The sequence below is a fragment of the Elgaria multicarinata genome, chromosome 1, assembly GCF_023053635.1.
Source record: "Elgaria multicarinata webbii isolate HBS135686 ecotype San Diego chromosome 1, rElgMul1.1.pri, whole genome shotgun sequence".
NCBI classification, from domain to species: domain Eukaryota; kingdom Metazoa; phylum Chordata; class Lepidosauria; order Squamata; family Anguidae; genus Elgaria; species Elgaria multicarinata.
In genome coordinates, this window is record NC_086171.1 from 48,050,630 (window position 1) to 48,078,178 (window position 27,549).

The 27,549-nt window shown below is 38.9% G+C and overlaps 2 protein-coding genes across 4 annotated transcripts in view; both read right to left on the reverse strand.

The window, feature by feature from the left end:
• Positions 1–2,854: 2,854 nt before the first annotated feature.
• LOC134399692 (LIM zinc-binding domain-containing Nebulette) overlaps positions 2,855–27,549 on the reverse strand; it is a 181,354-nt gene continuing 156,659 nt past the window's right edge. For 2 of the 3 annotated variants that reach the window (XM_063127787.1, XM_063127780.1), the window contains 3 exons: positions 22,797–22,968; positions 8,708–8,823; positions 2,855–5,000 (listed from right to left, as the gene is read on the reverse strand). In XM_063127787.1, coding sequence (XP_062983857.1) covers positions 4,824–5,000; positions 8,708–8,823; positions 22,797–22,968 — 465 coding nt within the window. In that variant the 3' untranslated portion in view covers positions 2,855–4,823. Of the gene's footprint in view, positions 5,001–8,707; positions 8,824–18,941; positions 19,035–22,796; positions 22,969–27,549 lie in introns of all 3 variants that reach the window. The other variant, XM_063127795.1, reaches the window with a different exon arrangement.
• The window catches only part of LOC134399619 (nebulette-like), a 56,775-nt gene continuing 52,187 nt past the window's right edge, over positions 22,962–27,549 (reverse strand). Inside the window, exons 19-21 of the mRNA XM_063127706.1 lie at positions 25,755–25,847; positions 24,746–24,838; positions 22,962–23,920 (exon numbers count right to left, since the gene is read on the reverse strand). Coding sequence (XP_062983776.1) covers positions 23,780–23,920; positions 24,746–24,838; positions 25,755–25,847 — 327 coding nt within the window. The 3' untranslated portion in view covers positions 22,962–23,779. The remainder of the gene's footprint in view (positions 23,921–24,745; positions 24,839–25,754; positions 25,848–27,549) is intronic.

Genomic DNA, 27,549 nt, shown 5'->3' on the forward strand with positions numbered 1-27,549 from the left:
GTTACCAGTATCTTATTTCAATGTTATTCAAAATACAATAGGTAAGTAAAGGTGGCACCTATCACTTGCAATTTAATGTGACATGTAATGATATCAGAAAACTGCATGTACATTGGTACGTTGTACACATAAATCAGGGCGGGGTAGGTGGTTCCCTTCATCTAACTAGGAAGTGAATGTGCAATGTTAAACAGATGACCTATGCTATGAGTTTTGATAGCCCTGATCACCTACAGAGTGTGTGAATTAAGGACTAAATCCAGGATTTCCCTTTTCAGAAGTTAAAAGCTTCCAAAAATGGTGGCTAGTGCCTACAGCTAATTAATGCATTCATACTCTTGGTTGTAGGCACTAATGCATTCAATTAGTTTTTATGTGGGGCTTTATGGGCAACAATTGAGAGTCTCATCTAATACTATACCTTGGAAGTGTATGTACAGCAGCATTGCTAGATCAGCATACTACGTGGTTAAAAAACTAACTCAAACCATTACAAATTAATATGAACTCATAAATTACAATCTAATAAAAAAACCAAATCTGCAATGAGATGTGCTCATTTACCTTTCTCAGTAGAAATATTTCTGGCTTGAGAATATTTTGACAAGCATGGCAGTCGAGAGCTCTATTTATTCTTGTCTTAACTTTCTACCTTGCACATAGCATACAATAGGCTGGCAAAACTGCTACTCTGGGATAGGGCTTTTTAAGGTGTGGGAGTGTGGGGAGGACGAGAAATCAATGTCACTGTTTTCTAGGTTTTGCCTAGTGTACATGTAATGTGCCTGCTGCAATTCAACATAACTGTTGCCACCACAGAGTGAACACTGTATGCAGATCCATCAATACAGAGAATAAGTAAGCAATCATCACACGCAACACTCTACATTTGGTTTCATACTCCCCACCTCCTATATGGAAGTGCTTTCTGTGTAAAAAAAATGTACTAACATTTGAAGTAGCTTGAGAGAGTGCTTAGGATTAAGGATCTACATCACTACATTGCTTTCTCCTGATAATTTTGAATTCCAAACTTTCTTTCTCAACAGCATGAATCCAATACTTATTTCCTCAATTCAATCCCATTTTCATTCTATATTTGTACTAACTCTATTTGTATCATGAAAGTCCTGAAATCTGCCATCATAATTTCATGACATGAAAGCGATCCATTTCATAAGGGCAGTGCACTGAATTTGTAAGACATCCAAAGAAATGGAAATAGCACTTGACACTCCCGAAGAGGGTGGTGATGGCTGGCACCTATATAGGCTTTCCCCTAAAATGCAAATAGCAAGTTCAGAAAGGAGATTTTTGTTGAGATGGTACAGGGAGGTAAATGAGTGAAATTTCCCTTTGCTGTCCCTTTTCTAGCCCCAAAGCTGCTCAGCCTCCGCCATGGTTGCAATTTGCATAGCAAAAGAATGTGCACATTAATTGCATTCACACAATTAATGTCACACATCTAGTTTGCACTGGGCCATTGTCCTTCTGCATGCACAAAGCATATCTTAAAGTGACACCAGTCATTGACACAGATGGCCAAAGCAAACGTTCATGTCATGAGGTGGTAATGCACACCCATGCAAAGAAAGTTTACATCTCTCTTTCAAGGCAAGTTTTGAGGTGATTGAGGGAGTGGGATTGCAGGGGCGGCTCCTTCACAACAAGCAACTCCCATGAGGGGACTGTTCTATCTCATCTTATAACCTTTGATCTCCCTGCCCTGGTCCAATCCATGGCAAAATGCACTGAAATGCCCAAGTCAAACTGTGTCAGGGCCATGGCTACCACTATTACAGAAAAATGGACAGGAGACAGAACAGCTACTCATCTGCTGAACAGAGATTTATTTTTCCTCTATTACATAAAGCAGAATAATAGAAATGCAGAACTTCCTATTCTTTGACCTCTGTACTTACAAGTGATAACATGTTTATAACTTCATGCTACCCTTAATAATTACTAAAAGAAACATGAAATATTACTCTTGATTTTCGAGAACACAACTTTCTAAAAGCAGTTTAAATATGATTCTTTAGACAATCAAAAGTTAAAATATGCACAATGAACCCATCATGCCTTCAAGGGCCAACATACCCCTGGTTACAGTGATTCATACCATTAGCAAAAGACACTCTAGCCCTTAGATACAAATATAGGTATCAATCTAGCAAAGAGCTTTATTTTACATTTCCCTCTATCTGACCTGGATCTAAAAAAATCTGTTCTGATTTGATTTGGATAGAAAAAAATGTAGAGACAAATGATCATAAATAGGCATACTTTCAACACTGACATCTCAGCTGAGTAGGTAGAAAAATAAGTCCTTTCTATAACTCCCATTTTACATAAATATTTGGATATTTTAAATGGAGAACAGAAGTAACTGGCATTCATACTGATTTATTTTTTTTATTTTTTTGGCATAAACAATTAGGAAAATGTTGTGACAATTTTGCTTCTATGTTCTACATGCTTGGATTGCAAAAAAAATGCACTGGATTGGGGGATAAGTTCTGACAGCTAAAATCAATGTTAACTCCACTCAAAGTATTTCCTATTCTTCTGCTCTTGCTTTGTAATTTGACAGAAAATGACATTGGGTAAATAATAATGGGTTGGATCATTTGACAGAAGAAGACTGCCTCCAAAAGGAGTCCTTCCATTGGAGGAAATGTAAATCTTTGTATCCAACCCAATAATGCTTAGCATTTGTATGCTTTAGAAGGTGCTTTATAAAGTGCTTCAAATACTATCTTGTTGTAATCTTTTCATATCCCTGCAAGGTAGCTCACTATTATTATCATCCCTATTTACAGATAGAGAACTGAGATAAGTGGACTGAGCAAGAGGGCCTTATCTATGGTCAATTATTGAGTTTGTGCTAGAGGAGATATTTGAACTGCAGACTTCTTGGGCCTGTTCAGATAACACTCTAAGCCATGGTTAGGCCACTAGCCCTTTTGCAGCAAATGGTCAGTGAGTTTAAACTATGGTTACGTAGCCATCATGGGTAGGAATGGTTCTCATGACACGCTAACTCATGGTTCACACAACTCGCTAAGCCATAATGTTTAGCTCAAAATACTTAATCGCCATGGCTTAGCATGTCATCTGAACACGGTTCTCAGAGGAGTTAAGATGCTGTGGGTGTCACATCTGCTCTGGAGGCCCAAGTTGCCCCCATGGAAAGCTCCATGGAGTATATAAATCTACTGCCACCATTGTTCTAATGGTAGGCCTTGAAATGGTGTGTTCCAGGGGCAGCTTTAGATCCACGGGATCCAGAGCCCTTCCATTCCCCCATGAGACTCCATGATCAAACTCCTTCATCTACACAGCCATAAGCAGGCATAGGTGTTTCCCCTCCCATTGATTTCAATAAAAGGGGAACTAAAAGGAGAACTGTTGGGGGGGGAATCCAGCAGCAAATCGCCCTTCCCACCCTTTGCCCTGGCCACTTGTATGCCAACAGGGCTCTGGATGCCATGGTATCTCTGTGGCAAATCTCTCCTTCTGTTCCCCTTTGAGTTGCTCTGCCTGTCTCTTAGCCACATGCTACACCAGCGCTCACCAATTCCTAAAATCACTAAGAAGTGTTTTGTTACTCCATTAATTTAAATTAGACCCAAGATGCTAAAGATAGTAGTACTAAAGCCAACGGACATCGTGCTTTTTTAATGCTGGAAAAATGTTTTTGTTATTTTTCACCATTTTGTGAAAGCAAAGTTATCAGATGGATGACATGCTTTGATTGCTGAAGAAATTCATGAGTTATATTCTCAAGGATGGCAATCTACTAAAAATATCTATTTATCTTTTCTTCAACTAAGCCTGGCTGGAGATGGGCAGGGGGGTAAATCACACAGTGTGCCAATCAAGTCCCAAATCCAAGCCCAAATTCATGAAGTAATTTCTGCAACCAATCCTTTACACTAGAAGTAAAGGATATAGCCACTCATTTTCAAAATACTCTGTATTGTAAGATTCCCAAGACAGACTCTTGACAAAAGGAGAGATTAGAGATAGAGGTTATTTGTAAAGTGCCTTGAAGATAGTCATTTGTATATAAACAATGTTAGTACAAGGGAAAATAGAAAAAGGTTGGATTTAACAAAATAGAAAAGATAGGAATCAACAAATGCATTCTAAAATTGTCTCTAGCTGTGCAAAAAGGCACAACAATGTCATGATTCAGAGATCATTCACAACTGGTGGTTTGGGAAGACTGACATGAGTTGGGAATGGGATTACAGATGACAGCAAACAAGAGATCAGGGAAGAATACAGTAGAATGGACAATTGTGTATCAATAATTTTTCAACATTATGAACAAGGTACATTTTGTTTAAGGCTGCCAGGCAGTATTAAGCAACTTCTGATCATGTCACTCATCACGACAAAAATAAAATAAAAATCAGTTCACTCGGATTTTTAATGGCTCAAACTATAACCAGCTATAGCCTCTTACAATGTCAAAGTCGCATGATAAAAAAACAGCTGCTTTGTGGTTATAATTTAAATGAGAAATACAGCCTACTGTAATGGCAGAATTCTGTTTGGGAGCTAACTGATAGAAACCTCTACATGATTACAAGCACCAGGTTTCCATTTTCCACTGACTGTTTTAAGATCATTTTAAGCAGCGTGCTTTTGGAGCTCCGTGCTTCTTGGTTTTCTCAGAGGACCTGTGTGTTGACTTCAGCATATGAGCACAAATGGTTACATTAACAGGGAAGTAATGAAGATGTTGTCTTAAAAGTACTTTTGTAAAGATTAGGTAAATCAAAATAAAGCTCAGAAGGACTAATGGAAGGACATTAATTAACAAACTCAATATAATTTGCTGGAAGCATTCCAGTTTTCCCAGTTCTCTGAACAGTACCATACATCCAACCATCATCAATTGGTTGCACATTAATGATGTAGTCACCATCTCTGAAGGAAACTTCATCTTCATCTTGGGCACTATAGTCATACATAGCTCTGTATGTCCTCTGTTAAGATAAAAGTGGGGGAAAGTCCATTAAGTATGTCCTGCAGGTAGGCAAGTTCAAGGACAGCTGATATACCAGTATCCACATAATGTTTGTATCCAATTTTGCCACTCCGCTTACACTACTGACATAAGCATAATCACAAGTGAAGTCTAGCACAACACCAATAGTATTTGTTGGCACAATGGGTTTCCCCAGAAAAGCCGTTGTGCCAGCAAATCTTGATGGAGCTGTGCTAGACATCACTTCTGCTAGCACTATGACCTAAGGATTATCCCAGGCAAATGGAGGAGTTGTCCCTGCCTGCTCCTGGGATCCCCTGTGTGTTATTTGGATGCACATGGTTGGTCCCAGGACAATCCCAGGACATAGGCCTGGTCTAGCAATGGCCTATGTGAACTGCATAAGCGGAGTGGCAGCACTGGATACTGCCCATTTTATCAACAGTGAAACTTTTTACAGCACCAAAATTACTGGTTTGTAGGTTAGCATACCTTTTGATTGCAAAAAACACTTTTTTGTGGAACAACCAGGCAACAAACACTGAACTATAGATTCATTCTAAGTGCAAAGTCCTGAATGACACAATGCCCTTAAAAAGATGGTTTGTCATTTGCTTAGTGGCCACAAGGCAAAATAATTTATCCACATACAGGGAAGAAAGACAGTGGCCCTGTTCAGAAGACACCATAAACCATGGCTTTAACCATGGTGAATAAGGCTTTTTGCCTTATTAGCTGTGGTTAAAGCCGTAGTTTAAGGTGTTTTCTGAACAGCGCCAGTGGTATGAACTAACACTTAGAAAGCACACAACACACTATACCAATTAAATGTCACAGTACTCTAAAATAAAATCAAGGCTATGCAATATATAGAACAATACATCACAAGGAGGACTTAGACCCCCTTTCAGGCATTAATTGTATATAGGCCTTAGCTAGACCTAAGGTTTATCCTGGGGTCGTCCCTGCCCGCTCTCGGGATATCCTGTGTGTCATTTACATGAACAGGGATGACCCCGGGATGATCCCAGGATAAACCTTAGGTCTAGCTAAGGCCATAATCACACATCATATTATATACTACATACACTCATTCATGAGACAGGCAGATTCCTCAAAAAAGATTGCTAGCACATGGCCACAAACTTAATCAGAAAAGATTTTAAAACATTTTCATAAGGAGCTACAATTTACTGAACATGTTTTTGCCAATACAAATACACCAGAACTATCCAGCCAAGTACTATTATGGTATATCGTTTTGAGAAAATGCTTGCAACTTTTATTATTTCCAGAAAGTCTTTAACGAGAGGTCAGGCGATCACAATAGGGTTATGGATTTATTCCATGCCATTAAACATGTTTTTTATATATCTTCATAAAACATTTTTATGAACTGTATTTAAATTTATTTAAAGCCATTTATTTAAATCTATCATTTATAATCCAGTAAAAAAAAAAAACACCCAAGAGTGCCAATTTCCAGCCAAAAGGCAAAAGCATTGCTAGACATTTATATCAATGAATATCGGAAGCCTCAGGAGTATGATACTTTACTGCATTTCATCCTACTGGGCAATAGCTACTCAGTTCAAACTTTTAGAAACTTATTTTGGTCTTAATATTGCTGAGAAACAAAACCCACAGACATTTTACACATGCTTATATAATAAGGCTGTCAGAATAAATCTCCATCATAATTCAACTGACATTTAGTTTCTAATTACCACTACACACACAGTAGCTTGGGTTATCTAATTAGAGATTTACACTACTTTAAAGCCTTAAATATGGTCCTTTAAATTTTTTAAGCAAATTATTTGTCATTAGGATTAAATAAATTGAGAGAACAGAGATGCTTGTTCCCCTCCTGCCAGGAATGTCTTGGGCGGGGGGCAAAATTTGTGGACGGAAAGGGAAAAGGAGGCGGCAATGAGCTGGTGAGCGTATGGACGCACATTTGCAGAATCATTGGGGTGGAGGCTGAGGCCTTAAAATCTGGCTTCTCTGCCTCTCACCACTTTTTAGGTGCCACACAAGTAATGCATGCTTATGTAGTTGCTCCCTTTGTGGGAGTGAAGTAGGAAATTTTACCTGATCACGGTTTGGCTTTATGTAGAGTTTTTTATGTACTGGGTTTCGTTCAGTGTTAGCGGTGGGGAACTGGTTAAATAAGTTGATTGCAAATGGCATGGATTGCAAATGGCATGGCATGTGTGAGAATTTGCTGTTAATCAGGATTTGGTGGGTATTCAGAGCACCTTTATGGTGATGGGTAAGTCCAGAGGCTTGCTGTTCAGGGGCTCTGCACCCAGGAGCCAGGATACAGTTTGCCTTTGGGACTAACCTGCCTCACCTATCCAGAATTGTGAGGCACGAGGTGGAAGTGGCTCAGGGAGACCACCATTTACACACGTGTGTAGTCTAGGGGAAGAGATGGGCCAGATCCTGCTTCTTAACCAGGCAGAGTGGCTCGCCCAACAATGGCAAGCTAGTTGCCTGCTGGTCCACTTAGTTGAATTCCCACATTTGAACATCCAGTTCCTGGGAGGGAAGAACTTCCTGGTTTAAATAAAGAGGCCCTAGTTCACACAAACTCTGGTATCTGTCTTGTTATTTCCTCTGTTCCCTTCTCCATCTTAAAGGGGGGCTTACAACTGCAACAGATATTCATTTTTTTTGCACTGGCCACTAGGAAGTTATCCGGTACAGGCACCACTGAAATTAATGCATTTCAATGAGGCTCATGCAAGAACATTTTGCAATGGATTGCAACTTAAACATATTTTTATATGGTATCCCATCAAAATGCTGAAAGCTGGATCCTGAGATCTGATAGTTTATTTGCTCTTCCTTATCTCTACCTCTGGAACTCACTTCCCCAGGAGATCAGCTAGCATTTAGGAGCACAGTTAAAACTTTGGGTTTTAATCAGGCTTTTGAGCCCATCTAGATATTCTGACTGCTGTGAGATTTATTGTCATTATGCTGCTGCACTCATGTCTTTCTTGTGGGTTTCCTGTGGGCAGATGGTTGGCCATCGTGTGAACAGAATGCTGGACCAGCAGGGCTCTTCTTATATTCTTATGCCTATATTGCTTTATTTAGTGCAGCCTGGGCAACTTCCAGAGTTCCAGGGGCCATTTTTACCCCCTGTATCCCCAACATGGGCTGCAGTCTACAGGGCATCCAAGGGGGAAAAGGCACTGAAATTGCCAGTTTGCCACCAAAATTCAGCATCAAAACCATTCCGCAGTGATTCAGTTGTTAAATCCAGCTGGTTTCCAAGCTAAATTTAACGCTTTGGCCAGAGGGCCAAATTTTGCTTGCAAACAGGAGGACCACAAGGGGCCTGGTATGACGTTGCCCACCCCTAATTTAGTGTATGTTGCTCTGATCTCCTTAGGGAACAACGGGATATAAACAATTTTAAACAAATGAAGATTGTACAATGGTGCTTACTGCTGATGCTTGGCAGTCACTGTGCACCTGAATAAAAACGTGCACTCATTTGCTTTAAAAGCAAAACCCACATGACTTCCTTGATTCAGTATTTTCAATACCTATTTTATTCTAGGTTTAACCCATGTGAAAAAGTGTAAGAAGTTTTTAAACACTGGTTCTATGCTTAGTTCCAACCCCCCCCCCTGCATTTATAGAATTGCATTGCCACAAAAAGAATTAATCATTCAACTTAATACTCACCAAGTTAGCTGAATGTGGCTGTGAATGCATTGATCTCATAGATGACATACTAGTCTGGTGCATGTAACCGTATCCTTGGGGCTGACTTTGCTGATATGCCCCAGGAAGCACAGGGGCTATGTGATAAAGAAACACAAAGGCATTACTACGTCAGGAAAACATGCCGTGTTCCTTGGGTGAAGCGGTGGTTTCATCTCCTAATTAGAAAATGTGAATTGGTTACATCCATAGGAATTGGAGTAAACAGAAAGATTTCTGTATACACAAATAAGCTTGTCTTGGATAGACAAAGTGACTTTTTAAAAGGAGGATGCTTTACAAAAGGCAAAACCACAAGTGATAGATGCAAGGAAATGTGCAAATTAGTTGGGATTATATTGCTATCCTATGACTATGGAACAAAATGACATTAAGTTTAAAAAACAAAGCAAGAGCAAGAACAATGAATTTAAAGTGAATTGAATGCAACCTATAGTAAAGGTGCATATCCACCATGTAGTACTACCATACAATCTTCATTCAGGCCATGGCTAGACTAGGCCTATATCCTGGGATCGTCCCAGGGTTGTCCCTGGCTGGTCCCTGGATCCCCTGTGTGTCATTTACATGAACAGGGATAGGCCTGGTCTAGCCATGGCCCTAGTCTTTTGTATTCTCTGAAGCAATATTTGTTTGCCTGTAGCCATAGATTCATTTTTTAAAAATCTCAAAATCTATAGTTAATAACAATTGTTAGAAATATGCACAACCACCTATACTCTTCTTTTAAAAAGTCAAATATGAAAATTAAATTAGATTTCCTTGATCATTCCCCCATTTCTCCTCACAAACCACTCTTTCTACACCTCATTGATCAAATATTCAGGCAGACTGTTGGAGTTTATTCACACTTCTCCGCTCAAACAGTAGTAGTTCACTTCAGCAGTAAAGGACTTTATTTCTGTGCTATTCACCCTGCCAACTCACTGTGGAGCAAAGCACGCCTATTCACTTCAGGGCTCTTCAAAGTAGGGAATATGCCCTGGTGTTCTTTAGAGATAGGTTATACATTATGGGACGTGAGAATGCCACCAATAATAACCCTGAGCCTAGCTGTCCCCATCGCCTGAACTTCTGTAGAAGGGATAGGCATCCTGGTGCCCTCCAAAAGCTTTGGATTATACCTCTAACGAGCCCTAGCCAGTGTGGCTAATGGACAGATTATAGGAGTTGTAATCCAAAACATGTGCAGGGCACTAGGTTGCCTGCCCTGCTTCTACCAGATGCAGTGTCATCATGTTGCAAACTTCCTTCCCCAGTCATTGACAGTCCAGTCATGGATGGGGAAACTCACTATGTGGCAACGATGCTGTTTCACAATGAAGCACTGCTCAGATATTGGGATTTTCTATACAAGGCTGTTAATCCGGTGTGTCTATTTTCGGTTTTGTTGCAGAACTGAGTTTGGAGCATTACACAGAAAGTGTTTCTTTTACTGCTTTTCCACTACATAACCTCTGGGTGGCACTGTGGTACAGCAGAATAGCACAAATAGACAAGCGGGAAAAGCATTTTATTTCACTTTCAGTTGAACCTTGTCATATAGATATTATTCTGTGTATTTGTTTTTAAAAGCAGAATATAAAGAGAGTGAGAAGGAAAATAAGGCTAATTTATTATTTATTGAGCCTCATGTGGTGCAGAGCAGTAAAACAGCAGTTTCTGCAGCTGAAATTCTCCCCACAGCCTGAGTTCGATCCCAGCGGAAGCTGGTTCTCAGGCAGCCAGCTCGGGTCGACTCAGCCTTCCATCCTCCCGAGGTCGGTAAAATGAGTACCCAGTTAGCTGGGGGAAAGGTAATAACGGCCGGGGAAGGCAACAGCAAACCACCCCGCTATAAGGCCTGCCAAGAAAACGTCAGCGAAAGCAGGCGTCCCTCCAAGAGTCAGTAATGACTCAATGCTTGCACGAGAGGTTCCTTTCCTTTCCTATTATTTATTAAATTTATATCTCCCCTCACATCCATCATGAAACTGAAGGTGACATGTATACGGTTCTGAGGTAGTACCCCCATGCAGATACTGACCAGAACAAGTTACTGTGTCATGAACCTTCAGTTGACTCATACTGTGTCATGAGTCAATTGATAGAACGAAATATGAAATACACCACTGAGAGCCAGCGTGCTGCAGTGGTTAGAGTCTTGGACTGGAATTCAGGAGATCCGGGTTCTAGTCTCCACTTGGTCATGGAAGCCCACTGGGTGACTTTGAGCCAGTCACAGACTCTCAGCACAATCTACCTCCCAGGATTGTTGTTGTGAGGATAATAACGGAGAGAAGGAGGATTATGTACTTTGCCCTGGATTCCTTGAAGGAAAAAGGTGGGCTATGAATGCAATAAATAAATAAAATAAAAAAGAAACTGAAAGGTCGGTTAGGACATCCAAGCAGTGGCTTGCGAATTTCTGATGTAGCAAAAAAGGGGCAATCTAGCAATATATATTTTTCTGGTGAAACCAAACAAGGGGTTACTGTTCAGGCAAAACTTAAGCAAACAGCCTACAGACACATCAGACAGGATTGCATTATTCATTGGTGTTTGTTTGTTTGTTTTAAAAAGATGTTTGAAAAATCACTAGTCTTTCCTGTTTTCCCAAGACATGATCCTTTATCACATAAACCCTTTTAAATGGTGTGAGCTTCTTCCATACAGTGGAACCTTCACCATTTATGTGAATAAATGACAGAACCATTACGAATTACCATGTTTTTCACATTGGTAAATAAGCAAACAACAAAAAGACTGCTGTATCATAAAAGCTCCTGCTCCATTAAGTATGATTAAAAAGTGGTTTGGTTTTAATTATCTACTCAACTAGAAAATCTGATGCAATCTTAACTTTGCTTTCACTGCTTGTTCTTTTACTATACCTCTCAATAGGATATGTGCTGAAATGAACCATGAAATATATATAATCTAATTCTGTAATTGTTGCAAAAATCTTGAAGGCTGGAAAGTAATGATTCAGGCAAAGATCTTTTGATCTTTGAAACCATTTGTAAAATGTACTGATATTAGAATGGACTCTACATACCAGCTGGCATCTCTGGAAGTCCTTTAAGAGTCTAGTCTGCATGGGGCAATTCCTGTTCCTTTTTATGTAAAAGGACACATGTAACTTCCATTAAGTTGAGTCGGCTTGTTTACCCAAACTTCTTTTTTCTAAAGCTTTTAAAACTTGATTTTGATCTTACTCTTATATTGTTAGTTTTACTCTACCCTGTGCCTGTTTGGTGCATTCTCTTCCCCTTCTTATTGTTTTATTATAATTCTATTAGAATGTAACCCTATGCGGCAGGGTTTTGCTATTTTATTGTTTTACTCTGTACAGCACCATGTACACTGATGGTACTATATAAATAAATAAATAAAATAAATAAATAATAATAATACATGGGATCATAATCCAACCCAATCCTTAATTATTATGAAGACTTCTCCAGATGTACAAGCAATAAAGTTTTAAAAATGCTTCTGCTAAAAATGAATCCACTAGCCTTGATAGTGATGATAGAACACATGGAGTGAAACATGATTGGGATACCCAGGCTGATTATAGAGGGCAACTATGCTGAATCCCCAGAAAGACTGCGGTGGGGAGCCTTTGGCCCAATTCTGTTCTTTCCAGTCACGTTTTCTCCTACTGGACAGAGGTGCAGACAACTAGAGCAGAGTCAGGATCTATTGTTCTCCTCCATATGCTCCCTGGTGAACTGTCATAGAAGAGTAGCATCTTTCTATTCTCTAGATCTTTCTTCCTATGTAGTACTTCTATCCTTACTGTATTAGCTTTTAATACAGCCATGCTAGCTTGGAAGGGTGAGATTTGCATTGCAACAAAACTGGACAGTTGGGGTAGTTTATTTTAGCAGGTATATTATTTAGGCTGCAATCATACAGCCACTTTTCATGGATGTTAGTCCTATTGAACACAGTAGAGAATGTATAATATTGGGTTTGTATTATGAAGCTGGGAAATTGTTATGGAAGCACTGGAGGGAAAAGAAGGTTGGGAAGTTGGGTTGTTGTTGTAAAAAGTGGGGAGCTGTCTACACTTCCGCCATGTAATGTCGCTCTGTGGCCAATCTGTGGCCAACCTGGGGCAGAGCTTGGTGAAAGGCTACCAGCGATTGGCTGCCATTCACCAGGAAGAGGGCAGGAACAGCTCTGGGACCCGGATGGCCACCCAGAAACCCTGCACTATTTCCTCGGCGCCAGGATTACCCCCACCGCCCTGAGACAGGGAAAGCGTGGGGTTGAGGAGGGAGGCAATGCCAACCCGGTGCTACAAAGACAGCCCCCTGGTTCTCCATGTCTCTTGGACTTTCACTACAGTGCACATGGGAGGGGAGGACAGTCCACTGCTAGGCTCGTTTTTCCTCCCATCATCCCCTCGATACATATTTCTCCCTGTGTGTGTCTTTTCAGAAGCTTGCTTTTTCTGTCAAAGTGCCTAACTGTGGGTGCTTTATAAATGATATTTTGCCATACTGTATGGAAATAATATCTTTCTTTTAAAAAGTCAGCTTTTGCATTTTGAATACAAAAACCTGTGACCTATGTATTAAGAAAGAGGGTAGATAATTTTGTGGCTGAGAGGGATTTTCTTAGATTGGGTTGTTTGGAACTGCAAAAGATAGGACTTTGGCTAGATCATATCCTATTTTATTTATCCTTGAATCCCAGCCTATGCCAACAATGGAAGTGAGATACAGCTACAGTGTATTTAACACTTTGCAGAAATGTACTAATTAGAGAACTCATTATGGAGGAAGAGGTTCTTGTTTTCAGACTAACACACTTATTTTAATACGATTTTCACTATAGAAAATAAATAGTTTGTCATTAAGGGCTTCAAACTTGGCAAACAAGAAATTGAAACTAAAAATATTCATTCCAAATAAGAAACACACAGCTGTCAGATGCTAATGAGAGTACTAAAGTTATTCAGTTTTAAGACTAAAAACTGAGGTGACAAGGCATAGCTTAAGTGGCCTAAAAATATAGTCAAGCAGAACAGAAGATTGCAATGAATATTTTATAGACATATTTAAGTGTAATACCAAACTCACTTTAGAAGCGCAGACACAACAACAAGCACACTTATTAACGCTCCATGTATATTCATTTATAGGGATGGGTTGCAATTCAGTTTGAAACATATGCCTGTCAGTCCTGTGAGTTGGGACCCTCAATTTGCTAATACATTCCAGCAACCCAATGAAAGCATGAAATAAACACAGGAACTATCACCCCTAATCTACATGTTACACAGGTTAACATATGTTAACAATTTAAGGATCTAAATGCCCATTGTAGCCAAACTAAAATCTTTTACAGCACCAACAATACTGGTTGTATAGCTCAGCAAACGTTTAGTTTGCAAAGAGCACTTCTTCGTGGAACAATAAGGTAACAAAACGCTGAACAAAAGATATTCTGAGAGAAAAGTCCTGAATATCACAACCCCCTTTAAAATATGGCTTATTGGCCCCAAAGCAAAATCAAATATACACATAGGTCATAGCTAGACCTAAGGTTTATCCCTGGATCGTCCAGGGGTCAAACCTGTTCATCTAGGTGACACACAGGGGATCCAGTGCTCAGGCAGGGGCGAACCCTGGATGATCCCAGGATAAACGTTAGGTCTAGCTGTGGCCATAGAGGGAAGGAAGATAGTGGTATGCACTGACACTTAGAGCTCCATCAGACGATCATTTTATTGCACGTTTGTGACCGGACACTCACGGATTTCCATGGGTCCCTCTCATGACATCATCTGTCTCCCGCGGACCTCCCAGCCCTTCTAGCCTTCTTTGCGCCACAAAATACCACCCCAGTAAGTCCAACTTATTTTTGAAGATGGAAGTTGCCACTATCTCCTGCTGCGTGCAGGAGAAGCAGCAAGATCAAAACAGCCCACTGAATGGGCCACGTGCATGCTGTTTACTTCTTCTTTCAAAAGAGGAAGTAATGAGGGACAAACACGCAGGCAAAAAAGCGACAGTAAGCAAAAGCGATTTCTCCCCGTGTGATGGCACTCTTAGAAAGCAGTTGTAGGATGTTTTTCCTGTCTAAACAGGTATAGTTTTTAATGTAAATAAACACACAAGCACTGAAGATTATTGTGGATATAGAATTAAACTTCCTGAGAATTTGAGGTTTCCTCTACTCTGAGTTAAATGCTTTCTAGATGGCTCCAAAAATATGCTTGGAAGCATGTGATCAAAGCCTGCTGAAATTTCAGTAATCAGAGAGATGGTAAGGATTTTCAGTGATTGGGGGCAGGTCTTTGGTGTCTCTGTCTTTCTCAGTCAATACTGTTGTTTTTATATTTTTGATGGTTTTAAATTTTGTATACTTTTTAATGTTCATTGTTTTTAACTTTTGTAAACCGCTTTGGCTATGGGGCAGTATATAAATTTAATAAATAAATAAATAAATAAATAAATAAAAGAGGAATTAAGGAAAGCAGAATGAAAGTTGTGCAAAATAAGAACAATTATGCAACTTTTCTCAATTTGCATAATCCATACAGCTCACGCAATTCAGCTTCACTTGGCACTGAATTTTAGTTTTAGTTTTAGTGAAGGGAACTTACATGCCAACCATAACTCATGGTGTAGGACACAGATACAGTCACTTTCTTACAGAGAGTTTTTTCAACCATTGTCATTTATGCTTTGGATACTTCTCATCTTGACTACTCTACAAGGGATTACCTGCTACAGTCCAGAAGTTCCAGCTAGTGCAAAATACAGGTACCCACCTATTGATAGGGGCTGGGTGTAGAGCCACGTGGTATCAGTTTTGGATAAGTTGCACTGGCTCCCAGTGTGCTTTAAGGTTCAATACAAAGTACTGGTTTTTCACTTTTAAAAGCCCTATTAGTTTAGAACCTGCATGCCTTATGGGGTGCCTTCTTCCATATGAGCCACGTCTATTATTAAAATCCTCTTTCAACAGGCTTTTGGTACCAGGGCCAACCCTACCGCTGAGCAGAGAGAGGCTGTTGCCTCAGGCAGCAAATTTTAAATATCAGGAAAGGTCAGGAAATTTGTTAGTTATTGAATTTGTTGTTATTGTATTTTCACTGCTAGGGATGGGGAGAAGTGTTTGTGGGATTTCCCCCCCTTATCTGTCAAAATTACTTGGCTTGCCTCTGGAGGGGGAAGGGGGTGGCATTTTCTGTTTGGCTCAGGCACCAAAATGTTTGGATGGCACTGCTTGATACTTTTGACAAATTTGGCTGCTGTTTCATATGAAGGGTGGTATTTTATATTTCTGTATAGATTTTGAATATTTTATTATAGTTTTATTGTACATAGCTTTTGTTCATCCCTATGGAAAACCATACTTAGACTCTCTCTCTCTCTCTCACACACACACACACACACACACAGAGAGAGAGAGAGAGAGAGAGAGAGAGAGAGAGAATATGTTTGTAGGCATCCAGTGTAGTTTGTAATATTGTGCTGGTGTCATAAATCAACATTACATATGCTACACTGTAACAACAGCACAGACTTGTCAAATTCAGTTGCTAAAAACTATTATAAATCACAAGCAGGTTAAAACAAGAGCCAACATCAGGCAGTACCTTAGGAACATAAGAGGAAACATGCTGCATCAGACCAAGGGTCCATCTAGTCCAGCACTCTGTTCACTCAGGAGCCATGTCTACACCAACCCTATATCCCGGGATCGTCCCGGGATCATTGCTGTGCATCCAGATGCCACACAGGGGATCCTGGGAGCAGGCAGGGACAATCCCTCCATTTTCCTGGGATAACCCTTAGGTGTAAAAAGGGCCACAGTGGCCAACCTGCTGTTGACCAGGAATCCATAAGTAGGACACAAATGCAACAGCAGCACACACACACATACTATATTCCCCAGCAACTGGTATACATAGACATACTGCCTCTGATGCTGGAGGCAGCAGAGAGGCATCAGTCATTGATTACCTTTTCCTTCAGGAATTTATCCAAACCCCTTTTAAAGCCATCCAAACTGGTGGCCATCACTACATCTTGTGGTAGCAAATTCCATAGTTTGACTATGCACTGTGTGAAGAAGTACTTCCTTTTATCTGTCCTGAATCTCCTACCAATCAGGTTCATGGGATGACCCTGGATTCTAGTATTATGACAGTCTCTATATCCTCAGTATACCCGTCTATATATTCTCTTCAGACAAACTAACCTCTGCCTCCTTGCACTGTCTGTATTTTGATGATTTGATACCTGGGATAATGGCAATTAACAGACTGATCCTCTCAACACCTAGTTAAAGCCACATATTTGAACATGATTTACATTCCATATGACACACAGCTGCATAACTGAAAATCAGAGCTGGGTGAACTAAATGGAGAAAAAGAAGTTTTAATTTAAGAACTATACTTGAGAGCTTCTAAGACTTGTGAATCACACATGAAGACAGAATGCAAAAATCTTGCTGAATGTCTCATGGGCTTTCTGACATTAGCAAAAAATACTTCCTCTCAAACAGCTGTTTGTTTACTGGGCAAACAAAGATTTCTGAGTTAACTGTGCAAGGAACACACACACTGTGACTGTTAATCAGAAGAAATCTGTGGACATCTCTGGGTACCTCCTTCATTAGATGGCCTTGTTACCTCACTGGAATAAGAAAATATAGAACCATCTGACTTGTCATCTCCAACGCCAGAAGTACTGGTAGAACGTAAATGTTGTTTACTGAAACGTCTTGCTTTTTCTACAATAGGAAACACAATACTGCAGTAAATACTTATAAATAAAAAAAGTAGGAAAAAGAAAGAGAGCTTTCCAGTATTAGGTGAAGGCTTCTGTTTTATTTTCCCAGCCATTTTAGTCTTTTAGTTCTGTTGTTTAAAATCTGAAGCTGTATTTTAAATCTCTGCATTGCTGCTAGGTTTCGTCTTGGCTTTTATTTTATATTGTCATTTTAAACTTTTAAGCTTTTAGAATATATCTTATGTAGTATTTTATGCTTTAATTTATGCCAACCACCTAGAGAGCTTCAGCTTCTGGGTGGTATAGGAATGAACAAATAAATATTATTTTAAAATAGAAAATAGATCAGTCCTTGCAGTTACTTCCCTTGCAAGGATCATCTTGTGCAAAGCAAAGAATTTGGAATTTGTGAGTTCATTAAAATGTACAAAAGGGGACAACTCACACAGGAACAGAGGTATTGAATTATGGCTAAGGCCCTGTGCTGTCTGTTTTAGTACATCACAAGACACTTTCTTGCCTAAAGTTACACTGCACAATCTGCAGTGCAGGAACATGGCTACAGGAACCATTGTAATGTTATCATCTACACAACAGCAATAGCGTTATATGTATCCAGTTACATGAAAAAACCTAATGGTCATGGTGGCAATATATTGTTTGTCTTGAGATCTGGGGTGTTTCCAGATGGATGCTTGTAGTGCTACCATTCAAAACACACTGTGCAGCTACTCCATTTTTTCCCTTCTTAATGGATTTTCTGTAGTAAGAAAAAGGACAGAAGTGGGGGAGGGGGACACATGGAAGATTATGTCTGAACCCCACTAAAATCCCATGACTATGGAAGGGTAATTACAAAAAAAAAAGTGCAGCTATTTTATCTATTAAGTAGAACTTGCAAAAGAAATTGACTTCAGGAGATAACTACACAATAAAAGCCTCACCTGGAACCACCTGTAGTGTTAAATAGTTTGCATTTAACCTGAATATCTGATTGAAAACCTACTAGGTCTGTCATCCACCTTAAAATGCATTCTATAGCTATAAAAGACATGATCCTGAGATAAAATGAAAATAACCCTTTCCATTTTTAAAACATGTTATAATGGGATTGTGGGGGAGAGAATTCCGTCCAGTGCTTAAATTACACATTAGTTATGCTGGGTCTATACTATATTTGCAAACTTCAGGCTAGTTCAGACGTTAGTAAATGATTCCATGCAGACTAGCACCAGTGACACAACAAATTGAAGGGAGTAAAATCCAATTCAGTGCTTCTATGCATATAGCCAGTGACAATTCACTTTAATGTGGCAACTGTAAAGAATGGGTTGACGTGCTCACATAAGTTACTCCTGAAAACCTGCAGCTATATCATTAGATTCACTAGCTCAAATATTACTTCCATTACTTCAACCAGGCATTGAAGAAAGCCATGTGTTAAACAATACCCGAAACCATATGTAGACTCCTAGACTGAATATTATCTTCCAAAGGGTCAATGTCGAAGATGGAGCCAGGATCTGTCCGCCATACTTTGAGGTCTTTCCCACAAAAAAAACAATAGACAGATGGTGAATAAAGTAAAAGCACAAAGGTTTTATCAATTCCTATCTTAGGGTGTTTTTTGTTGATTTTTATCTCCACAACTAGAATAGGAAGAACAGAATTATTTAACAAGAATGAACATCCCACACATTCATGTGTGTGAATATGTAGTTAAACACACATATTCACACACACCCTGAACAGTCAAAGGGCAATATTACAACATTCAACACTCCTTGAATCTCTAATCTATCGTCATACTTTACATATTACTTTCAAATGAAGTCAGATTCCTAGTATAACATTTTCTCTTGCTCTTTATTTTATGTAGGCCACTTGTATCAAACATTAGTTTATTTGTATTACTCAAGTCAAACATTTATATTTTCTTTACAGGCAGGGTAGTGAAATGTTTTCACTTCCACCCAGAAGCTCTTTCATACCTTATCAATTTTTAAGCTAATTTGTTCTATCATTCCAAACATTTTTATCCCTTATATAGCAAGCAATTGATAAAATCTGGAGCATATTAAAAATGACTGTGTTGTTGTTTTTAAAGGAACCACTTCTGAAATTCCAGCTTATCATGTGATTCTCACTATTTGCTGCTCTGCAGTGGGAGCTTAGAGGGTACAGTATAAAACACTGTTCTCTTGAGTCACATGGCTGAATTCGCTTTACTGAATTAGGGAGTCAATGAGACATTACAAGATTCTGCTCCACCTATATGCTGCTCTCTGTAAGGCTAATCTGCCTCCTTGAAAATGTGTCTTTAAATAAAGCTAAAAACAAAGGATTAGACAATTCAGCATGATTTTAATGCAACTATAACATGGCAGCTGAAGTTAACTAGGTGAGCCTGTGCAAATCACATCTTGAGCAGGTGCCCTTCTGGTAAAACCTGACCACTCATTGAAATGTTTTCACTAATGACTCTGCTCCATATGTCCTCACTATCAGAGGTTAGGTAAGGAGCTACTGGGAAATGGGTCCTCTGTGTGGTGGCACCATAATCATGCAATGTGCTCCCCAAATATTTGCTTTTCTATCTTCTAGAAATGCTTTTATTTCACCAGGCCTCTGGCATGTTAGGATGATAAAAATTGTTTTGGAGCTGCTATCAATTTTAATTTCAATGATTCCATTTTAGCTTGTTTTATTAGATTTTATTGTAGAGTTTATTAGTTATAAACTGCCTTCAGGACTTATTTTGGTAGAATGCCAAAATAAAATAAATGAATACTGCTACATGGGCCACCCTGGTAATTAGTTTGTATTAGTGACTATCATAATAGAGATGCGTATAAAACACATCTGGCTGATATGATATACCAATTCATTCACTTGCAAAACATACTTTGGTTGCTAAGGGAATACACAGTATAGCAAGGGTCCCTAAACTTTTTGGACCTGTGGGCACATTTGGGTCTAATCAGTAGTTCGCTGCTTCAGCATCTGTCTGTTCTGTCTATTGATTTTAGGCTCCATCTAATTCAGCAAGAACTTTTGTTTCATGTCTATTGCTGTCTTTTCAATAAGGAATTGTCTAATTTGGCTAATGCTTCTTTAAAACATATGTTTTGCCAATACCAGTAGTTACTTATTTGCGAGAGGCCATTATTACACAGATAAATTTTGTATGGAACAATCTTTAATAATTATTAATGTACATGCTCTTTTAAATTATTTACCTGCTTCATGGAAATTAACAAATGGTCAGTGTAAATGGATTGTCCTTGACAGCTAAAAAACTGATTTTACGAAGTTGGAAGGATAAACACTCATCTCCTATAATGCAATGGATTGAGGACCTTACAACGCTTTTGACATTTGAAGAGGTGGAAAATAGGTGCCACCTTCAAATGGATACTTATTTGGTATTTGCTCCACTTTTATTAGAAAGTTGTTTGCATTGCTATGGAAATTTTCAAATCCACATACATATGTTTAAAAAATGGAAAACAAATTTTAAAAAATGAAAGTTGTGCAGCGGCCACATTGGGGAACCGTTACGGGCACCGTTCAAGAAGCCCACAGGCACCACGTTGAGGACCCCTGCATTATGGTATGAACAGGTTCACAGATTTCTGCACAATACCCCTGAAATAACTGTGGGGAGACAGAGAGTAATCCTAGGACTACAGAGACACCAGAAGTAGCTAGATATATTTTAGAAAAATGCTTATATCCACAAATAAGTTAGAAAACTAAAGAGCATGATAGGGGTACATGAGAAACACACTCAGTGTGATCCCAAAGGGTAAAGATGAACTATTCAGGGTGGGGGGAACCAATATATACTGTTAAGGTAAAGCAATCATATGACTGTAGTTGCATTAACTCCTGTCTTACATGGATTTCCAAGGAATGTCATAAAGTAACATTAGAAAAAGTGTAAGACGCTACGTCAATTCATAATTTCATACATTAATTTAACACTATCAAACATTGCAAATATGTCAGGAAATTTTTAGACTGGTAACGCAGAATAAGAAATGCATCCTATTTTCGTTTCAATACACAGGCCAACTGTTACAGCTCACAAATAAAAATAATACATATTTTCTAACAATAAAGTCCTTGTCTTGAGAAGGATTAAAATAGTTCCTTTTGTACTAATCTATAAAGAAATGTCAAATGGCAATTTCTTCTGTGATTGCTTCCATTTTTAAAAGGAAGTTAAAAGTGTTAATAATTGGCCCTTCATATTAACATTTAAGTACTTTTTAAATTATGTGTTTTTTAAAAAAACTTTAAGACTTTGTAGAGCAAATTAATGTTTGATTAAAATTCTTTTCTTCTTATCATCCGTTGTGTTAATTAATATTCTCATTACTTCAGAGGTGATTGCAATTAGCACTTTTGCAGGAGAACAATTATTGTCTGATAACCCAAAACTGACCTATCATTTTTATCTTGAAAAAGAAATCTCCTATGAAACAAAAGTACATAATATCAAATGCAGATAACATTGCAATTAGGCAGAACAAATAATAATAATAATAATAATAATAATAATAATAATAATAATAATAATAATAATAATAGAGAGAAACATTATATAGTCAGAAAGAAATATCAGCAGAGCTGGCCCACACAAATATTTGGTTTATTATTTATTTATTTACGTTATTTATATACTGCTCCATATCTAAAATAGTTTCCAGAGCAGCGTACACAGGAATAAAACAGTAAAAAAAAAAGGTGGGGGGAGATTAAAAACAAGAAGTTAAAATTGTTCAAATTAAAATAAAGGGTCAATAAAAACTGTAGCTGGTCAGTTGAGGAATGCTTCCTGGAAAAGAGTTGTTTTCAGGAGGCACTAGAAGCAGCATAGCATTGGCGCCTGCCTGACCTCCAGCAGTAAGGAGTTCCAAAGAGAAGGGCCCACCACGCTCTGTACCTGGTGGACTCCAATCTAAAGGTCCATGTGGAACCACCAGAAGCATGGCCTCCAATGACCTCAGTGACCAGGCAGGTTGGTAAGGGAGAAGGTGCTCTCTCAGGTATCCTGGTCCCAGGTTGTTTAGGATTTTGTACACTAGTACCAAACCTTAAACCTGGCCTGGTAGCCAATAGGCAGCCAGTGCAATTCCCTCAGCAAAGAAATTATATGCTGAAAAGAGGCAGTTCCCGACAACAGCCAAGCTACTGTGTTCTGCACTAGCTCCAGCTTCCGGAGCAGCCTTAAGGGCAGCCCAACATAGAGTGCATTGCAGTAAAGCATTGGGTCAGTAAAGCATCTAGTAATAACTTACCCACAATTATTCCAGGTCTCCTATCCATTTCAACTATATGTGGGTGAACACCTTTATAGGCAGCATCACTAACCACCTGGGTATTTCTTCTCACTCGTTCAGTCACAGGATCGTCCACTATTGGAGTAAATCCTCTGCCTTTCGTTTTCTCAAAATCCTCATGATATTTGACCTAGTGAAGAATAGGAATTCTTTTATTGCCCAATGACAAGAGGTACTAAAAGCTGCAAAAGACGAAGCACTACCACCATCATTTTTGTTGGGCATTACATTTTTTCTTTGCAAATTACTCAAGCAGATTGCTATGCCCGTGCAACTATTCCTTGTCAGTATATGGCCCAATGTATGTGAAATTCCAGTGGTCTTTCCTTAAGAATATTTTTGAACAATCAGATCTTATATGCATATAAGAAGCCACATGCAATTTAATAGGATTAATATCAACCAGTTACATTCACGTGCAAGTGATGGCATTAAAACCCTCCCCAAAACAGTAATAGTTCATACAAACTCAACAGTAATAAAAACAAATGCTCCAACCCTCAAATTAGTACAAGATACCAAGGTATTATAGATATATGTATACATTTTAACCCTTCTCCCAATACTGTCATGTATACTACACACTCACACATACATAACCTTGCAAGCTAAGCCAATCAGAGCAATTAAACTCAGAATTCCACTTACACACACAAACCAGGAACATGCACAAGCACAAGGCAGTGTGTGTGTTACCCTCTCCAGTTAAACTTTGGGATGTGGGAAAAGAGAGGGACAACAAGAAATCACACAGTGAACGGTTAGGAAAATATTTTTATTAGTATTGTAGGGAGGGGGGAATTACAACTTTTATATGCAGTTAGCAAACCGACCCCATCACAACCACTGTGTAAGAAAAAATCAGTCTATGCTTTAGTAGAGTGTGCTTGTTACCTGAATTACTGAAGGGTACAATCCAACTCACAGCAAAATGTTTTTCTTTAAAACATTCTACCTATGTGAATAATGCACCCTACCATTGAGATGTTGTTTTGTGTCTCTTTGACATGCCTTAGCTCAGGTGTGTCTAGAATCACACTAGGTCTACCTTTCATCTGTTGCTGATCTCTGCTGTACTTGACCTGTAAAACACAGCATCGTTACTGCACATGAACAATTTGAGTACACAACTGGTCATGAAAATGATACTTAATGGAATGAGCAATTATCCTCCTTACTATTCTTGATAATGAGCATTGCACTGGTCCACCCACTCAAAACATTCATAATACTTAAATGGTTTGTGTGTGATACAAAAACTAAGGCCTTAGCTAGACCAGCCTTTATCACGGGGTGAACCCCGGGATCGTCCTGTGCATCCAGATGACACACCGGGGAACCTGGGATCAGGGAGGGATCATCCCTTTGGGCCCGCTTTTTCCGTGGTCCTTGGCTGAGCCTGGGACCGCAGAAGGTGTGGCCCATTGCTGCGGAGCCAGGAGGAGTGCTGTGCCCATCGGGGCTAGGGTGGGGGGAGTGGGGAAATCTTTTTTTTAAAAAAAACCCAACAACCTACCTTCAGTCGCTCAAGCACTCATGCGCTGCCAGCCCTTTAAAAATAAAAAAATTGCGGGCGCGACGCCTCTCTTCTTGAGGTCGTCATACTTTACGTGTAAACGGGGGCAAGATCTCGTGTTATTCACAATGCGAGGTCTCCCCTCCTCTCCCCCGGACTTTACAGTAGGTCTAGCTAAGGCCTAAGATGATACTTTCAAAGACATTGGAGGTCATCCACAAGAAAAACACATAGATTTACCAGTGGCTATTGCTCAACACAGAGACAGACACTTATAAAAGATTTTTTTAAAATCATATATCAAAGTATGGGTTAACGGGATTCATTTATCATAGAAAGGAATTATTAACCTGAAACAATAGAAAGAAGTAAAAAGAGACAAAGAACTTGCCGAGCTGATAATTTCTTGATTCTTCTTGACTCTCTCCATTTCAGGGGTGACACTCACAGAAGTAGCTTTACCAACCTGACCTTTATAGAATACCTATTAATTTACAGAATAAAACACAAAATATAACAATGTAATTGAACTATGATAAATAGTGCATTCCATTAAACACCACCTGGTGTTTAAAGTCCAGATGTTCCAATTAGTTTGGTGTTTGTTAACACTGCATACTGAAGCGTAACAGATTGCTTCCTTTATATTTCATCAGTAAAATATGCACATATAGAAGCAATAATAATTTAAACATAATTTACTTTAAGGTGTAAATCACCAAGTACTGTTGCAGCTGAGCAACCTGTATGCAGTTCAATGGGGATTTGCAGTGTAGTTCCTGGGTCTGTGCAAAGGAACAGTTTTCAAATTAACATATATTCCCAGGAATGGATCAAAACATAAATCATCCTCTGTCAACAATATTTAGTACAGGTTGAGCTTTTGTTTTATTTCGATGCTCATGACAAAGTCAAACACTTTGCAGATCAGAAAGGTATCATTAGAAGTTGCCAAAATGAATATTAGACCATTAAAACCTGAAGGACTACTGCAGAAGCAAAGTTATACAAGAAAGCAGCACTTCATACACACACTCAGGAGTTAACAACATGTTATATGCAAATATACATATTAAAGGCAGGGTGCTTATTTCTTTTCCTTTAGAAAAGCAGTTTCAGGATAGGAAGATTAAGCACAAAGAAGTAGGGAGAGTGCTTAACCATTTTCCTGCCCATCATTTTGCTATTCCACATCATCACCCAAGTTATGAAATTTATGTGTAAAAAAATAATATCCAACTACTTACTGAATTATTATTTATTTTTCTTGCTGTTTTAGGATTGCTGGCTTTGTGTTTCTATTGTTTTTTATTTTATTTGGCAATGATTTTGAACAGTAATCCTAACAATAACTTATTTGTGCATAGGAAGGAACAATAGCTAACATTACTAAAACTTACCGCACTAATATTTTGCTGATTTTTTTTTACTCGTTCAATCTCTGGAGTCTCTGTTACTGCTGTGCCAGCACCTATCCCCTTCTTGTAAAGTATCTTCATTACACAAAAAGGAAAAAAATAATAATTATGAATCTGCTAAGAATGCTAGGACTCATTGGGATAAGCATGCAATATACCAAATGCTAAATTACACTACCTCTGTTGTTTGCAGTCATAGAGATTTTTTAGTTTTCTTTGTGTGGTTCCGACAACACGTTAAACCATGCTGGTTAACCACAAAATGGTTAAGGGAATGCATTAACCTTAATGCATTCCATTAATCATTTTGTGGTTAAGCAGCATGGTTTAGCGTGTTGTCTGAACCAGGCCTAAAAGTCACCTCAACTACCAGAAGAGCTAACACCATTTTAAACTCATTTCCTTCAATCTTTAGCATCTACTGGAATTCATATAACAGATTATCTTACTTTTGCATTTAGCAACATTCTTCAGTTTCTGCACTGCTGAAAATGCTTAAGTGCGCCCTCAGTAACAGGATGCCGGTTGAGTCTATTATATTATAACTGAATCCAAATGGGATCTAAGAGATGGGCAGAACCATTTATCACCCAAGAGGGGCAGGAAAGCCAGTAATTCATGGGCTTCAAGTCTCCCCTGGCCTCACAGCTTTGTAACCTTGAGATACTCCTGAACTCACTAAAATACCCAGCATTTCAGCAGTACAGTAGCAGCAGAGTATCTTATCATCTGGACCTGGAGAGAAATTTGTGAGAGTCGTTCCAGCTCATTTAGAACCAACATTCCTTACACATCCATTTGTTACTTCATTACGATCATTATACAGTGCACATAGCGCTTCCCTGAAGATGGCTCAGAGGTTGCAGCTGATGCAGAACATGATGGACCATGTCCTAGTGGGACCAAGGAGCACACACATTACGCCAGCACTCTAGGCATAAAACCAGGATCACCACTTGTCCCTATTATTATCTACAATGGCTTTCTCTCTACATTGTTATGGGAAAAAGTTTTAATAAGGGAATTCCTGCCTTCGAGACATAAACTAATGCATACAATTTATGATTTAAGCATGCATAAGATGATTTAGAGGAGTTAGGCGGGCAGGGTTCTCCTTGACTGATTAAAAGCTAGCCATTTTATCAGAGGCTAATGAATAGCAATAATGTTAACCAGTATTATGAAAGATTGTAAGTCATTTTGAGAGCTTGTTAAGCTGAAAAGTGATAGCATTCTTGAGTAGAAATACATAGAACTCATTTTAATCAAATTTCAATAAGTTCCAACTACATTCTTTGGTCCAAGTCTGCTTGAGCCAATTTTAAATAACAATTTTAAAGAGATAGTATTGTGTAGCCGACACTGCAGATGGTGCACATATTGTTTTTTTCTGTGTCACCATGGTGACCAGTTTTTGCAGAACTTCAAGCTATGAGTACGAATCTGTTAGTCCTGGAATAGCAGTGGGTATGCTATGATCTGTCTCTCAGAGGCATCTATTGGATAATTTCACAATAAATAACATACTTCTCTATGAGCGAAGTATACCCAGCGAAGCCTTGGAACTATTTAAGCTTTCTTAGCATGTGAAAGAGCAAGCCATTATTTGCATGCATGCTCATGTAGCTCTTTAAAAAGAAAAAAAATAGTGCAAGGCTACGTAGTGCACACACACCCCCAGCAATATCCCACCACTTCAAAATCATTAAAACATTTTTTTCTTTAACTGTGTTGCTATCTTCTCCCCCACTACAATGAAATTCTTTCCCTCCCACCC